At 42.5% G+C, this 16,558-nt stretch overlaps 2 protein-coding genes across 5 annotated transcripts in view; one reads left to right on the top strand and one right to left on the bottom strand.

Annotated features, from left to right (window-relative positions):
- CCDC191 (coiled-coil domain containing 191) overlaps positions 1 to 10,487 on the bottom strand; it is a 96,869-nt gene extending 86,382 nt beyond the window's left edge. For 2 of the 4 annotated variants that reach the window (XM_016185258.2, XM_060198336.1), the window contains exons 1-2: positions 10,245 to 10,486; positions 7,332 to 7,370 (exon numbers count right to left, since the gene is read on the bottom strand). In XM_016185258.2, coding sequence (XP_016040744.1) covers positions 7,332 to 7,370; positions 10,245 to 10,334 — 129 coding nt within the window. In that variant the 5' untranslated portion in view covers positions 10,335 to 10,486. Of the gene's footprint in view, positions 1 to 7,331; positions 7,371 to 10,244 lie in introns of all 4 variants that reach the window. The other 2 variants (XM_060198337.1, XM_060198334.1) reach the window with 2 other exon arrangements.
- A 139-nt stretch (positions 10,488 to 10,626) lies between these two features.
- QTRT2 (queuine tRNA-ribosyltransferase accessory subunit 2) overlaps positions 10,627 to 16,558 on the top strand; it is a 30,385-nt gene continuing 24,453 nt past the window's right edge. The window contains exon 1 of the mRNA XM_007516314.3: positions 10,627 to 10,734. The gene's annotated coding sequence lies outside the window, so the exon portion shown is untranslated. The remainder of the gene's footprint in view (positions 10,735 to 16,558) is intronic.

Here is a 16,558-nt window from a genome sequence, read left to right as displayed (position 1 = left end):
ATATATATATATATATATATATATATATATATATATATCTGTCATTCTCTCTTTCCCTAACTCCACATACAGTGTTAGGAAATCTGTTGACTTTGTATTCAAAATGTATCTGGAATCTGACCCCTTCTTGCCACCCTTCTCATCATGTGTCAAAGCACAATTTTCTGAGAGGCCTCCCTCCCTTCCTTCTTGCCACCAGGGTTATTGCTAAAGGTTGTCAGTACCTGTACAAACTCCACGGATTATAAAAGTAAGTCTCCCTTTCTTTCCTCTAGATAGTGGTGTGTGTGTGTGTGTGTGTGGGAGAGAGAGAGAGAGAAGTGGTGGGGTGGGGAAGAAACACCACAGCACTGCTCCACCATTTGTGAAGCTTCTCCACCTTCTAGTCCCCACAGGTGCTCTCTTGTAATGGCCCAGGGCTTGAACCCAGCTCCTGTGTGTGGTATCATGTGTACTCTACCAGGTAAGCCACTTGAGGCCCCCTGACAGAGTTTTTTGTTGTTGTTGTTGCCTCCAGGGTTATTATTGGGGTTTGGTGACTGCACCACGAATCCCCTGCTCCTGGAGACTATTTTCCCCCTTTTGGTTGTTTTATTGTTGCTGTGGTTATTATTATTGTTGTTATTGGATATGACAGAGAAATGGAGAGAGGAGGGGAAGACAGAGAGGGGAAGAGAAAGATAGACACCTGCACACCTTCTTCACCACTGGAGAAGTGACCGCAGGTGGGGAGCCAGGGGCTCAAACTGGAATCGTTAGACTGGTCTTTGCACTTCGCGCCATGTGCGCTTAACCTACTGCGCTACCGCCAGACTCCCCCCCATCCCCCAGTTTTTCTATAATAGCTTCTCTTCATGCAGCCTAAGAAACTTACTGAAAATAGCATCAATAACTTCATTCATCCCCTTTAGTAGCTTCTTACCTCACTCAGATTAAAAATTAAAGGTTGAAGTTCTGGTACCCATAGTGCATGACTAAATTCTCAGATGAAACAAAAGACTAACAACTTTGCCATTTTCCTTGCTCACAGTATTATAATATAAACAGTAGTTCATGGTGCCAGGTGGTGGCAAACCTGGTGAAGCACTCACACTGCAGTGTACAAGGACCTAGGTTCAAGCCTCCGGTTCCCACCTGCAGGGAGGAAGCTTCATAAGGGGTGAGGCAGTGCTGTAGGTTTCTCTCTCCCTTTCTCCCCCTTCTTTCTCAATTTCTTTTTCTTTTTCTTTTTTGTTGTTAAAATTCGGAGGCTCCAGCTGGCCGGGCTAGCTTCACGGGCGGGTAACAGAGACGCGGAGACAACGGCTGGGCAGGGAAGCTGTATTTCTTTATTCAGGAACAACGATTCATAAACTAAGACAAACTAATCACCAAACAGAACTCTGCTGTCTCTTTGCGGCGGTGCAAGCACTCTCTCCAACTCCGCAACTCAGGAACCCTCTCACTCCCGAACTCTCGAACTCTGGCGGGGTTCCTTGGGATGGGGCCAAGCGGGCCCGCGAAACTAACTGGACTGATCCAATTCTCTTGGCGGGGGAGAACTACCCAATGTAAAGCACACAACACTTTTTCACCAGAGCACTGCTCAGCTCTGATTTATGGTGGTGTAGGGGATTGAACCTGGAACATTGGAGCCTCAGGCATGACAGTCTCTTTGCATAACTATTATGCTATCTACCCCCCACCCTTCTCTCTCAATTTCTGTCTCTATCTGAAGTAAAGTAAAATAAAATTTAAAAAATAACTAAAACAGTAGTTCAATTTCCTTTTGTTCTTCCTTAATGTTTTTTCACTTTCCTGCATAGCAAAAAGGGAGATTAAGGATAAAATTAGAAAAAGAAGAAGAAGTGAGGGACAGAGACACCTGTAACACTGCTCCACTGCTTATGAATCTTCCCTCCTGCAGATGGGGATCGGGGCTTGAATCTGAGTCCTTGCACACTGAAATGTGTGCATTCTCCCAGGTATACCACCACCTGCCTCCCCCCCCAAACCAAATATTTTAAAATTAATTAACTAGTTATTTTATGTATTTTTATTATTTATTATTATTACTATTTTTACAAAAGCACTATTCAGTTCTGGTTTATGGTGGTATGGGATACTGGATACTGAGCCTCAGGCATGAAGGCCTCTTTGCATAACCATTATGCTCTCTACCCCTGCCCCAAATCAAACAAGTATTTTAAAAAAATGAAATGTGTGCACAGCTGCTCAAATACCACCAAGACAAAAGGAAAAGATACAATGGACAGATTGCTTGTGGGTCACTTTTACCTCTGTCCCAGGGAACTCAGCACAAGGAAACCCCTGTAGTTTATCACTACAGGTGGAGAGGTCCTGTGACTACTCCATTCTTAGGGAGTCTTCCCATTAAAACCAGCTTTTCTGTGAAGAGAGAAAGGCTGCTAGGAGCAGAATGCTTGGGGTTTAAGCCAGGTTGAACCAGGCCCCAGGTAGTTGTGAAGACCAGATGTTATCACTCTCCCTGCTTCTGCACAAACATAAACAGTTGATGCTTCAACCATGTTAGCTCAAGGGCTGAGCGAGGCTCCTCCACAAGCCCCCTCAGCCGGTTTTCTTGCAGGGATTATGTTGATGGCTTTACTCTTTTAAACCAAATTGTACCAGTGCAGGTTCCTAACAAGAAACAGGATCAAAGGGGACACAGGCTCAAAACTCATTCCAACTTTGAGCACACCAAATTTCAAGCTGATTCGAGGAAAATTTGAATTTTGGTGCAACATATCTTAGAAGCATCTGTGTTCCCTACCCAACTCTCAGTCCCCCCTGAGCTGTGAGCCACCTGCCAGCTCAATAAGCAGTCACTTTATTTGTAATGAAGTTCCACAAACTGGAGCTGGTGTCTGAGGAGTTCCATCTGTCCAACACTGTTTGTTTCCCATTTGTTTCCCTTCCTCCTGATAGTATATACTTAGCAAACTTTAAACACGACAGTCCACATTTCATGGAGGATAATGCTGACATTGAGGAACAGGTTCTATTGGCCTCTCCCACAGCTAAATTTGTAATTATTGAGAGCAGATTAATATTTTCAGGAAGTTTTTCCACTATCCCAAAGGCACATTTAAAAAGACCTTTTAAATTTGCCATGTGCACAAACCAGCTTTGAGCATGGTCTCTACCACATGGAAAAAAGTTTCACTGTTGTGATCTTTCTCTTTTTAAGGATATTTTATTTATTTATATCTATTTATTGGATAGACACAAATCAAGAGGGGTGGGGGAAGGTAATGAGGGAGAGAGATAGAGACACCTGCAGCACTGCTTCATTACTTGCAATGTTTCCCCTTTGCAAGTGGGGACTGGGAGCTTGAACTTGGATCGTTGCACACTGTGAAGTGTGCTCAACTGGGTGCACCACTGCCCAGCCTCCCTGCCCTGACATTTCTCTCTCTGCTTCACTCTCTCTATCTGAGAAAGTCAGACTAGAGCAGTAAAACTCCAGAGATGACCTTTCCCAATAATAATGATAATAATAATAATTACAAAGATTACTGGGATGCATTGGATTGACCTTCCCGTGGTGCATCCCGTGAGTACCCATTCATTGGGGAAACTGATGATCCTTCCTAGCCGACTGAATCCACATGGATCCCAGTCACTTTCAAAGCCAGCAACAAGCAGCTCCTGACAGCTTTCAAGCTGTTGGTCCTGCTCTTCGAGTCCTCCAACTTAATGTTGAGGGACTGTCCTTTGCCAAACGCGTTCTTATTGGTCAATTGGCGATTACGCTCGACTGGACCTGCCAATATACGCAGATATCTTCGCCCACCCTGTCCAACGCTTGATGTCTCGTCATCCAATCTGGTCCCCTACGCCTACACTGAACTTTCTCTGTTCCAGACTCTTGGAAACAGAGTTGGCAGTCAGCTGAGGTAAAGAACAAACACCTCATCACAGACCCCTGCAAGCATCAACCCGGCTTTGACCTAGCACGTTATGATTGGGCTCTCCTCAATCGCTATCGAACAGGCCATGGCCGGTGCGCCACTATGTTCCATCGCTGGGGAGCCAGAGACGACCCGAATTGCCCCTGCGGCTCCGGACAGACTATGACCCACACAGTCAACGACTGCCACCTCTCCAGATTCAAAGGAGGTCTCGAAACTTTACATCAGGCTCAACCTGACGCTGTTGACTGGTTACGGAAGAAGGGTAAACGCTAGAAGAATTACAAAGATACTTAATTTTAGGGCATATCCTTTAGTTTTCTTTTTTCCTTTGTGAGATATTTAAAAATTGACAACACATGGGTCTTAACTTGCTCTTGATAGCTATTTTAATCACTGACTTATTTTATTATAATCCACTTAAAATGAATAAAATGTATGCATACTAAAATAGTTCTAAAGCCTATAGAGTACATTGTTTCCTGTATAAAACTGTGCATCTGAACTCATTTTCATAGAATGTGATTGGTGTCATAAAACTTTGAGTGAAGACTTTCAGATCACAGGCCTGGTAGTCTGTGATGAGGACTGTGCATTTTATCTTCTAATAAGCAAAACACTTTAGTGATCCAATTCCTGATATTAGTTTACAACTATCCAGTAGGGATGGTGGCCAAATCAGGAAGGGCACTGTACTTTTAAATCCAAGATTTGGGCAGCCAGTGTTCTGGGAGGCTGAAACTTCTGGTGTGAGGTGTGAGGGCATTCTGCCTTCAGTTTAAGAAAAGGAAAGCACAGGGGGACAGTGCAAATTTACACTCTAAGGTTGACCGGAAAGCAAGACAAGTGACCCTGAGGAAGCACAGTGACATATCACAAGATCAAACTTTCCTACTCTCTATTTCTCCAAAGTATTCAATGTGGCATGATTGTGAACAGTTAAGGTTCACTCTGATGCCATGTGACCACCATAATTTGCATTTTCATTTCTTCTATGTCCCACTCACCCTTCCCACTTTATGTACAAAACATTAACCACCAACAACAAAGAAATATTTTAAAAGCAACATTGAAATTTGGTAAATAGGACCCATCTTCAAACACATTAATACTAGTACTTTTGATGAAGTAGTACCTTCATCAAATGTATACATAGGTTTATTTTAGCTCTTCACAAAAGTTTATAAACACCATTGCATTATTATTTTTTCCCCGCCAGGTTTATTACTAGGGCTTGGTGCTGTGCAACTCTGCAACTCCCTAAAGTCATTATTTTCTTACCATTAGACAGAGGATGATAAACAGAGTGAAACAGAGAGTAAGAGACAGAAAGAGAAGGACAGACAACACAGCTATGATTCCAGCACTTACAAAACTTCCCTCTGCAGGTGCTTCCCTGTGGTGGCTGGGGACTTGAACCAGGGTCCTGATATATGGTAATGTCCCTCTCCTACCAGATGAGTAGTGGCATCCCAGCCCATTTAAGTATGCCTATTCTCTTAAGTTTAAGAGGTTTATTTTATTTTATTTACTTTATCTAAACAAGAATCATAAGACTTGGGGAAACAATTCCACTTGATTTGTTTTGCACTACTAGCTAGATACATTGCCCAGTCAGGACCTCTGCAAGCTGAGTTATGCAGCAGGGAATGACTCCAGATCTTCTCTAACAACCTTTAAGTTAGTTGCTTGTCCCCTACTAGACTATACACTCTGAGCAGGGACTATACCTAACCCATGCACCAGTACTATCTCCAGTACCCAACATACTGGTTTAGTACTTAATAGGTAAATACTTTGTAAATACTGGCACTGCCTGAGTAAGTGGTTAACACTTAACACAATTGGCCTGGGCTCTACCTGGTTTGGTGTTCATAAAATCTGTGAATTTTGATGAGAAATAGCTTTTTAAAATGTTAGCAGGCAGGAAGCTGCTTTCCCAGGAAAACATTATAATTTTGGAACATTCACTGCATAGATAAATTGACTTTGGCATGTTGCCAAATTGACACTCAGTGGCATACACCTAAAGTAGTTTAATGGTACTTTCAATGTAAATGCTTCTCAGACTCAAAATAAACATTTCAGACCAGGAAATGGTCTTAGAGGTTATCTGCTCTATCCCTTCTCCTTCATTGAATGCTCCAGCATATTCTTTTTTACTTATTTATTTTTTATTATTTGTTTATTTTTATTTATTTTTTGCCTCCAGGGTTATTGCTGGGGCTCAGTGCCTGCACTAGGAATCCACTGCTCCTGGAGGCTATTTTCCCCCATTTTGTTGCCGTTGTTGTTGTTGTTGTTATTGTTGCTATTGATGTTGTTGCTGTTGGATAGGACAGAGAAATAGAGGAGGGGAGGAAGAGAGGGCGAGAGAAAGACACCTGCAGACCTGTTTCATCGTTTGTGAAGCGATCTTCCCCCCCCTCACCCCCACTCCCAACCCCCCGCCCCTCGCCCCCCGCCCCCCGCAGGTAGGGAGCCAGGGGCTCAAAGTGGGATCCTTATGCAGGTCCTTGCGCTTTGTGCATGTGCGCTTAACTCGCTGCGCTATTGCCCGACACTCCCAGCATATCCTTTATTAACCCTTACATTAAGTGACCTTTTATTTCTTAAAAGATTTATTTATTCTGTTATATTTATATCTTTGTCTGTCTGTCTGTCTATCTGAAGAGGAGAAAGAACCAGAGTATCCCTCTCGCATATGTGATGCTGGGAATTGAACTCAGGACCTTCTGCATGAGAACCTGCCACTTCAAACACTGCACCGCCTTCCAGGCAAGTCTATATCAGTATATCTATCTATATTTATTTCACATGAAAGAGAGAAGAAGCCAGAACATAACAGAGGTACATGCAGCACTGGGGATTGAGACAGGAGCCTCAGGCATGAAGATCCTTATTCTACCAGCTGAGCTACTTTCCCTGCTGTGTTAGAATCTAACTTCTTTCAGCACATCACTGCTGAGCTCTGGTTTATGGTGGTACCAGAGACTGAAGCTGGGACACTGGAACTTCAGGCATAAGTTTGCTGCATAGCCACTGGAACTATTTCCTCAGCCCCAACATGTACACTTTTCACTTACTATATTGCCCAGTTGGTTAGTATAACTACAGTATAGTCTTTTCAGTATCTGAGGAAGCCCACAAAATTCCTTTCCTAAGGCTTGGCCTCTCCTGCTCCTTTATTTCTCTTCATGTGATTTGCATGAAGGGCATGTTTTCCTGTCATTCATACTTTCATGGGAAGCAACAAAATAATGAAAAAAAAAAAAACCAACACACTAGAGTATAAAACTAAGGCAATCTACATAGTCATATGGAAATAAAAGTAGCAAATATATGCACAATGGGGACACATTCATATTCTTCTTCTATTTAACTTAATTCTCTATCTTAGCTGTGAAATAGCCTTACCTTCATCCAGTGTTCCACACTATTAGGGTCAAAAGCAGGCTGTAGGTGACACACAGAATATTAATACAAGATTAATACAAGCACTATCTATCATTTTGCCATTATGTTAATTAATTAATACCAGAGCACTGCTCAGCTCCCATTTATGGTGGCGGTGAGGACTGAACGTGGGACCTTTGGTGCCTCAGGCATGAAAGTCTTTTTTCATAACTACTATGCTATCTCCCCAGCCCTCACTTTGCTATTTTAATGTATCTTTTTGACTAAACCAGAGGGGATAGTGTCCTTTATTCTTTCCACATTTCCTTGCACAGCTTAGCAATAAAAGGACACATAATCATAGTAGGAAGGAGTATGAAGTTTTCTCTGGGATATTTGATGACTGTCTTATCTCTTGCCTAAAGCCACTTGAAATTCTGATTTAACCATCCTGTGATAAGGGTCAGGGTGTTGGGCCACTGTTTGTTTTTAGCTCCCTAGCTGATAAAAGAAATGTTAGACATAATGTATCTTATGAAAAACCAAACCAATACTGCTTAGGCAGATTATGCCAGTATCATGGAAGCAAATATGCTAGGAGAAGGTGTGTATCTTTCTTCAGGCCCCTCTCTTCCAGAGGATTCTGTAGTAAGAAGTTTTCCTGTTTTACTTACAACAGAAATATGGTTTGGTCCAATAAGACCTAGGACTTAGAATGACTATAAATAATCTACTCTTTTACAAAGTGAAATGAGGTAATGATCCCATCAACTTCTATCTAGATCAGTTAACTATTAATCAGACAGTAATCAGAACTATTAATCTGAAATCAGACAGTATTCAGAATTCGCATTTGTAGTGATTTAACAAACAGAAGCAATATATAAACTAGCATACTAAATGAGTGAAAGGGACAGTACTCTCTTTCACTTACATAACACTTACTTCAAAGTTCCTTTAAAATGAATGCAGTTGTGCTGCTGAATGGTTTTGTCATGGCAATGAAGAGTTGATGGGGGGGGCGGCGGCGGTAGCACAGCGGGTTAAGCGCACATGGTGCAAAGTGCAAGGACCCGTGTAAAGATTCAAGTTCGAGCCCCCAGTTCCCCACCTGCAGGGGCATCTCTTCACAAGTGGTGAAGCAGGTCTGCAGGTGTCTTTCTCTCTCCCTTCTGTTTTCCCCTCCTCTCTCGATTTCTCTTTGTCCTATCCAACAACAATGACAGCAATAATAACCACAACAACGATAAACAAAATGGAGAAAATGGCCTCCACGAACAGGCACCATGACCCTGGAGGCAAAAAAAAAAAAGTTGATCCCATTAAAACTCAACTGAACTGGGAGTCAGGCTGTAACACAGCGGGTTAAGCACAGGTGGTCACGCAAAGCACAAGGACCGGCATAAGGATCCCAGTTGGAGCCCCCGGCTCCCCACCTGCAGGGGCAGGGGCGTTGCTTCACAGGCGGTGAAGCAGGTCTGCAGGTGTCTATCTTTCTCTCCCCCTCATTGTCTTCCCCTCCTCTCTCCATTTCTCTCTGTCCTATCTAATAATGACGCCATCAATAACAATAATAACTACAACAATAAAAGAACAAGGGCAATAAAAGGGAAACTAACTAACTAAATAAATAAAAACACACTGAACTTTAAGGAGCTCTTTTTATCCTTTTGGCAGTTAGAATGAGCACCACCAGCAGAATTCCTTCCATCTGGAATCTTAAGATATTTTTCCAAATTTTTACCTTTGATAAAACCTATTTTGGATCCAGCTGGTGAACTACAAAATAGGAGCAGACCCCACTTCTAAATACATAATGCTCCAGTCTGCACCTTTAGCAAGTGGAGGCTAAGATGCTCGCCAAGTAGAATATGTTCAGTGCATTATATTGCTAGTATATTCAGAATAAACTGAAAGTGCAATTACCTAGGACTCCCACAAAGATCACATGTTAATAGGATTTTTTTTTTTTTAAAGTGTAGCTTAAGGGTGGTAACAGCTTGTGAAATTGCTTTGGCATTGGAACCTGAGAATTGGCTCCCTCTTGGTACTCACAGTTACATTAAGCTATTTATTAATGAAAGAGGTAGGGAGAGAGAGAACTAGAATATGCCCCACTCTGGCACTTGTGATACTGGAAATCAAACTCAGGACACCTCATATTTGAGAACCCAACACTGTATCCACTGCACCACTTTCCAAGAGGCTCATTTACATTTTAAACATTTATTTTTGTGATTGTTAAAAACGGTAGCTTCTATAGTGCTCACATAGTGTGTGTGTGTGTGTGTGTGTGTGACTTTGCATAGGCCACTGACAAGTTCCAAGACTAAACTGGGTTATCAGATTTCCAAATCTTTGGTTGTTACTGTACGCATCAAAGGAGATAGAAAATATGAGGGAGGTCTAATTTTTTGAATATCGATTGTATTTAGAAATGTTCAAATAATCAGTCCATATATATTCAGTATTTACTTGTATCCCTCTGTAAAGGTGTAGGAGGCAAAAGATTTAACGTGAAGATCTTTTCTCTGCAAATAATATCAATTAATTCTTCATAGCTAGCAAAACATTAAAATAGTCAAAGACAGAAAGAAATGTGAGAAAAGTTCCCCAAAAATGTGGATGGAGAGAGTGGAAGATGGAATGAATGTGCGAATTCTCAATCACTGGAATGGTCACTGCCAGGCCATTACAAGGAAAATATTACACGGAAAAAACGTTTTTCCAAGAGGCTGCTCAGCAAAGCTATAAGGTACCCAGATCTAAAGTTTCTAGGCCCCTTTCACTTTGGGCAATGCTGACTCCAGGGCATTCAAGACAGCAGTCTAGGTAAGGACTTCCCTAAGGGAAGAGGGACGAAGGGCAGGCGGGACCGCGGCTGGCCTCAGGGTTGACTCCCAATACCCAGAGATCCCGAATGGGATCTATCACCTCGGCATTTAGTTTCCTTGTCAACTGTTTCCAGCGATTCAGCCCAGTCTTCTTCCGAGGACAGGATCTTTCCTGGGGGGCCACCAACATTTTCCAGGTTCTGGCCAGGACTTTAGACAAAGCTAAAACCCCGCTCCTTTGCAGAGTCTAATTCCGGGGATTCCTGGGAGTTGTAGTTCGTGCACTCGCAAGGAAGGCAGGTGTGGGGCACCATCAAACCACCACTCCCAGGAAACTTTGCGCAAGCGACCCGTATTAGTTCTGTTACCCCTGGCAACCGCAGAGAGCTGTCAGCTTTGCAGGAAACCCAGCTGGCTTTGCAATTACATTATCCTTTCGCTGGCGCTTGGTGATGACGCAGTGCCCCTTGATTGGCTCTGCATCGGAGGCGGCGATTCTAGGGTCCTAGGATTCTGCGAACAGGACACGTGGTAGCAGATAACTAGGAGTTTGAAGGGTCTCAGGGCCAAAAAAGTTGGCAGGTTTTCAGGTAAGTGCCCCCTTTATCTGTGTGACCTTGATGGGGTAAGGGGAATTGTTGCTTTCAGCCACTTTATTGTGTTGCAGTTACCTTGTCCATCTCACCCTTTTCCTGGTGGATCTTGTCTTCTGTAGTCTCAAGATTCTCTCAAATTTTGTGAGCTCCCCCGCATTTCTGAGAGAATAAGAGCCCTCTTCGACTGACCTGTGCCTAAGGGTCAGGTCCTTAGCCGGAAGTTTTTACTGGACTGCCCAGAATAATAGGCAGGGTTGGGACAGCCTCTAATCCTTAAATTAAGCCCTTCATGAGACCAGTGTTTCCACCCCCCCCACCCCCGCCCCAACCCAGGTAGCTCACGCACCAAAGGTAAACCTGTTCTAATTGACTGAACCTAGGTCTTCCCGAGGGTAGTACATTCTGGGATACAGACGTTCACTTTTTTTTTTTTTTAATGTTGATTCCAGTTGAAGTGTATTTCCTTAAATTTCTTAGTATCTATGTTCTTCCTTACAATATAGAGAATCACAGTTTCTTATAATAGTTTTTTTTTTCTGAAATATTTGCTTTCCAAAGAGCTTCACACAGCAGAATATGAATACAGAGTATCAGACCCCTAGAGGGTTCAGCATACTAACCTTAAGATTTTGAATTTGGTTGTTAGAAGATCTATCTGGGAATTAAACTTTTATGTATATTACGGGAGAATCCAACTCTGTATCTAAGAATAGATGTCCTTTAGAGCTACTAGGGACTTAGGACAAATCATGAGTTAAGGAAGAAAAATATAACTTTAGAGATTATCAGATAGATAATTATGATAATAAATAAATACATAATAGATAAATAATAATAAATAAATAATATTAAGAAATAGGTAAATATGTAATAGATAATTATGATAGACAGCCAGAAACTGAGAGGAAGGGAGAGATAGGAAGAGAAGGGGGCTGGGTGATAGCGCACCAGGTTAAATTCAAGTGGTGTGAAACTCAAAGACCAGTGTAAAGATTTGGGTTCAAGCCCCCCCCTCCCACCACAGGGGGGTTGCTCCAGGAGTGGTGACACAAGGTCTGCAGGTGTCTATCTCTCCTGTCTATCTTCCCCTCCTCTTTCGACTTTTTTCTGTCCTATCCAACAACAGCAATAATAATAATAACAACAACAAAAATGGAAAAAAAATGGCCACCAGGAGCAGTGGATTCTTAGTGTAGACACTCAGCTCCAGCAATAACCCTGGAGGCAGAGAGAGAGAGAGAGAGAGACGCCTTGTGAAGCTTTCCCCCTGTAGGTAGGAACAGGGGCTTGAATCCTTGCACAGTGTAACCTATGCTCATCCGAATGCACCACCACTTGCCGCTGGAAAAGGTTTCTTTAGGTTAGGAAGAAGAGAGAAAAGGTATAAGGAATATGATGTATGGTAATGAGGAATCTTTGTGTGTTGGAGTTTTTTGTGTAGTGGTAGAGACATATAGGATATTTTTAGCACTTATAAAATCTAATGACAATCATAAAACGTTAGACTGGTTTACTAAAGTTTTTGTGGTTTGCTGTCTTTATTTAGAATTAACTCAGCAAGTAAAGCAAATTATCTCATGTTCCTTTAAGCATTGCTTGTTGGTCATATGTGTCACCTAATAGTACAGTGGAAAAATGAAAGCATAGTTTAATGAGCATAGAAAATAGCAAAAATGATGGAATGCCAAACTTTATTTTTCAAATATAACTAGTTTTGCCCTATGAATTTCTTTTTTCTTCCTATGATAGAGACAGAAAAAATTGAACAGGAAGGGGGAAGGAAAGGAAGAGAGACCTGCAGCACTGCTTCACCACTCATGAAACTTACACCTTACAGGGGGCTGAGGGCTTGACCTCAGGTCCTTGGGCACTGTAATGTGTACACTTTATCATAATTATGCCACTGCTCAGCCCCACCCTATGAAGTCTTTGCTTTTATATGAATTTAATTTTCAAAATAGCTTTTCAAAAGCTATAGGGAGTTCTCTACCTGCTATATTGGCTGTTGTTCAGTTCATAAATCATTAAATAAAGCCAACAAAATATTTTGTTTTATTTATTTATTTATTTTGGATAGAGGCAGAGAGAAATTGAAATGGAGGAAACAGAGAAAGATATCTGTATCCCAGATTCACCACTTATGAAGCTCTCTCCCTCCACCCACCCCACCCCCCTGCAGGTAGGGCCTAGGGGTTGGAACTGATGTCCTTGCTCATGGTAACATGAATACTTTATCAGAAGTGCCACTACCAGCTCCCCCCCCCCCCAAGATCTTTATAATTAAAGACGTGTGTCTACAGCAGTCCACAAAGCAACATTTTCTCAATAAGAAAAAATAACGACCCCACCAATGTGTCCTGGAGCCTGCTTCCCCAGAGACCCACCCTACTAGGGAAAGAGAGAGGCGGACTGGGAGTATGGATCCACCAGTCAACGCCCATGTCCAGAAGCAATTACAGAAGCCAGACCTTCCACCTTCTGCAACCCACAATGACCCTGGGTCCATGCTCCCAGAGGGATAGAGAATGGGAAAGCTATCAGGGGAGGGGATGGGATATGGAGATCGGGTGGTGGGAATTGTGTGGAGTTGTACTCCTCCTATCCTACAGTTTTGTTAATATCTCCTTTCTTAAATAAAAAATAAATAATAATACAACTTTAAAATATGTTATTCATTTTAATGAGAGAGATACAGAATGAAAGACACAGAGAAAGACCAGAGCACTGTGCAAGCCTTATTATGGCAGTGCTGGGAACTGTAGAGTCTCAGGTATGGAAGTTTTTTTTTTTTTTTTTTTTTTTTTGCATAAATGTTATGCTATCTCTTTAGCCCCCCCCCCCAAATATGACTTCTACATACATTTAAACTTTATTTTTTGCCACCAAAGTTATTATTACTGGGACTTAGTACCTATACTTTTTTTTTTTTGTAGAAGGTGAGAGATGAGGCAGAGACAGAAGAAACACTTGCAGCACTGCTTGACCACTTGCAAAAATTTTGTCCCCTTGTTGAGGGGGATCATCATGCTTGGTAACGTGTACTGTAGCATCACGTGGCCCCTAAACTTTGTAGAAAGCTCACAAAACCCAGAGGAAAGAATTTCTGGAGTAAGGGGAAGAGACAACAAACTCTTGTCTAATATCCTTTTTGAAAATAACTGAAGATCAATGCAGGGGGTCGGGCGGTGGCGCAGGGGGTTAAGCGCATGTGGCGCAAGGCGCAGGGACCGTCGTAAGGATCCCGGTTCGAGCCCCCGGCTCCCCACCTGCAGGGGAGTCGCTTCACAGGCGGTGAAGCAGGTCTGCAGGTGTTTATCTTTCTCTCCCCTTCTCTGTCTTCCCCTCCTCTCTCCATTTCTCTCTGTCCTATCCAACAACGAATTGTGTCAACAAGGGCAATAATAATAACCACAATGAAGCTACAACAAGGGCAACAAAAGGGGGAAAAAAATGGCCTCCAGGAGCGGTGGATTCATGGTGCAGGCACCGAGCCCAGCAATAACCCTGGAGGAGGAAAAAACAAACAAACAAAAGATCAATGCAGCTTCTTCCACCGTCATTTATGTGTGAGAGTAGAAAGTATTCAAGTCATTGCAATATTTAATAGATCTAATTGATTAAATTTTCATTAATTCTTATTTATGTTTCAGAAGTTTAGTGCTCCATATTTGGTTGTTTTCGGTGCTCAGAGTAACAGGTGTTGCCTCATTAACTTTATAGTGGATTTTTTTTCATTTTTGTTCCTCCTTCTGCTTCCTGCTTCAATTTCCAGAACTTACTTAGATTGCAAAATACACTCTTTGATTTTGCTAAAAATGACTTTAGAGTTCTGTTAGCTTCAAAGATATTTTTTAATCACTTGAAGTCAGTATATGTGTATTATCTGACAAATCAATAAGCATTGTGATTATATCAACTGATTATTATTACACTTTCTATAGTGCTTTCTTACTAGCCTATAATTATAAATATATACTTTTTTTTTTTTTTTTACAAATGCTTATCTTTTTAAAGACATTTTATTTATTTACTGGATAGAGACAGAAGGAAGGAGACAAGAGAGGGAGAGAAAGAGAGAGACACCTGCAGCCCTGCTACACCACTTGTGGAGCTTCCTTCTGCAAGTAGGGATTGGGGGCTTGAACCAGGGCCTTTCACATTTGTGTGCAACAGTCCAAACCCTAAAGCTATATATATATATATATATATATATTTTTTTTTTTTGCCTCCAGAGTTATCACTCGGGCTCGCTCAGTGCCTGCTCCTGGCGACCATTTTTTCTGTTATTGTTGTTGGATAGAACAGAGACAAATCGAGAGAGCAGAGAGGGGGAGAGAAAGACACCTGCAGGCCTGCTTCACCGCCTGTGAAGCCACCACCCTGTGGGTGAGGAGCCGAGGCTCCAACCGGGATCCTTGCGCTTCACACCATGTACACTTGGTGCCCCCTCTTTTAATATATTTTATTTTTAGTCATAGAGATACAGAGAGAAGCGGCGGGGTGGGGGTGGAGGAAAGAAATAAAGATACTGAGACCAAAGCACTGTTCAGTTTTAGCTTATCGTGGTGCTGGTGATTGAATTTGAGACCTCAGAGCCTTAGCCACGAAAGAGTTCTCTATACCAAGCGTTTTCTTTTCTTTTAACAGTTTTAATGTGCAATGTGTTTTTAAGAAGACAGCTTATATCTTCTTGTTTGATAAAGCATAACGTTTTTTCCCTTTAGCGGTGTCCTTGCTGTAGGTCTTTGCGATGAAGTCAGAAAATTTTCCTGTCTTTCCTCACTTAGAACTTTTTATTTTTTATTTAAGAAAGGATTAATGAACAAAACCATAAGGTAGAGGGGTACAACTCCACACAATTCCCACCACCCAAATCCATAACCCACCCCCTCCCCTGATAGCTTTCCCATTCTCTATCCCTCTGGGAGCATGGACCCAGGGTCCTTGAGGGTTGTAGAAGGTGGAAGGTCTGGCTTCTGTAATTGCTTCCCCGCTGAACATGGACGTTGATTGGTCGGTCCATACTCCCAGTCTGCCTCTCTCTTTCCCTAGTAAGGTGTGTCTCTGGGGAAGCAGAGCTCCAGGACACATTGGTGGGGTCTTCAATCCAGGGAAGCCTGGCCAGCATCCTGGTGGCATCTGGAACCTGGTGATTGAAAAGAGAGTTAACATACGAAGCCAAACAAATTGTTGAGCAGTCATGGATCCAAAGCTTGGAATAGTGGAGAGGAAGTGTTAGGGAGGTACTCACTGCAAACTCTAGTGTACTTCTGCTTTCAGCACTTAGAACTTTTTTATAATTCACGTTTAGCATGAAATCTTGAGCTAGGGAGGTGTCTCAGTGATTAGAAGGCAGGGCTTGCAGGTATGAGGCCTTGAGTTCTTTTTTTTTTTGCCTCCAGGGTTATTGCCGGGGCTCAGTGCCTGCACCACGAATCCACTGCTTCTGGAGACCATTTTTCCCCCTTCTGTTGTCCTTGTTGTTTTATCATTGTGTGGTTGTTACTATTATTGTTGTTATTCTTGTTGCTGTCGTTGGATAGGACAGAGAGAAATGGAGAGAGATGGGGAAGACAGAAAAGGGGAGAGAAAGATAGACATCTGCAGAGCTGCTTCACCGCCTGTGAAGCGACTCCCCTGCAGGTGGGGAGCTGGGGGCTCTAACTGGGATCCTTACGCCGGTCCCTGTGCTTCGCGCCACGTGCGCCTGATTCTCGAGGCCTTGAGTTCTATCCCTGACACAGCATATGCTGGAGTGGTGCCGTAGCTTCTTTCTTGTTCATGAAATAACTCTTTAAGATACAGTGTGGAGCCATAA

Source organism: Erinaceus europaeus, chromosome 9 (assembly GCF_950295315.1).
Source record: "Erinaceus europaeus chromosome 9, mEriEur2.1, whole genome shotgun sequence".
Lineage (NCBI taxonomy): Eukaryota > Metazoa > Chordata > Mammalia > Eulipotyphla > Erinaceidae > Erinaceus > Erinaceus europaeus.
This window is presented reverse-complemented; position numbering and strand designations above follow the sequence as displayed.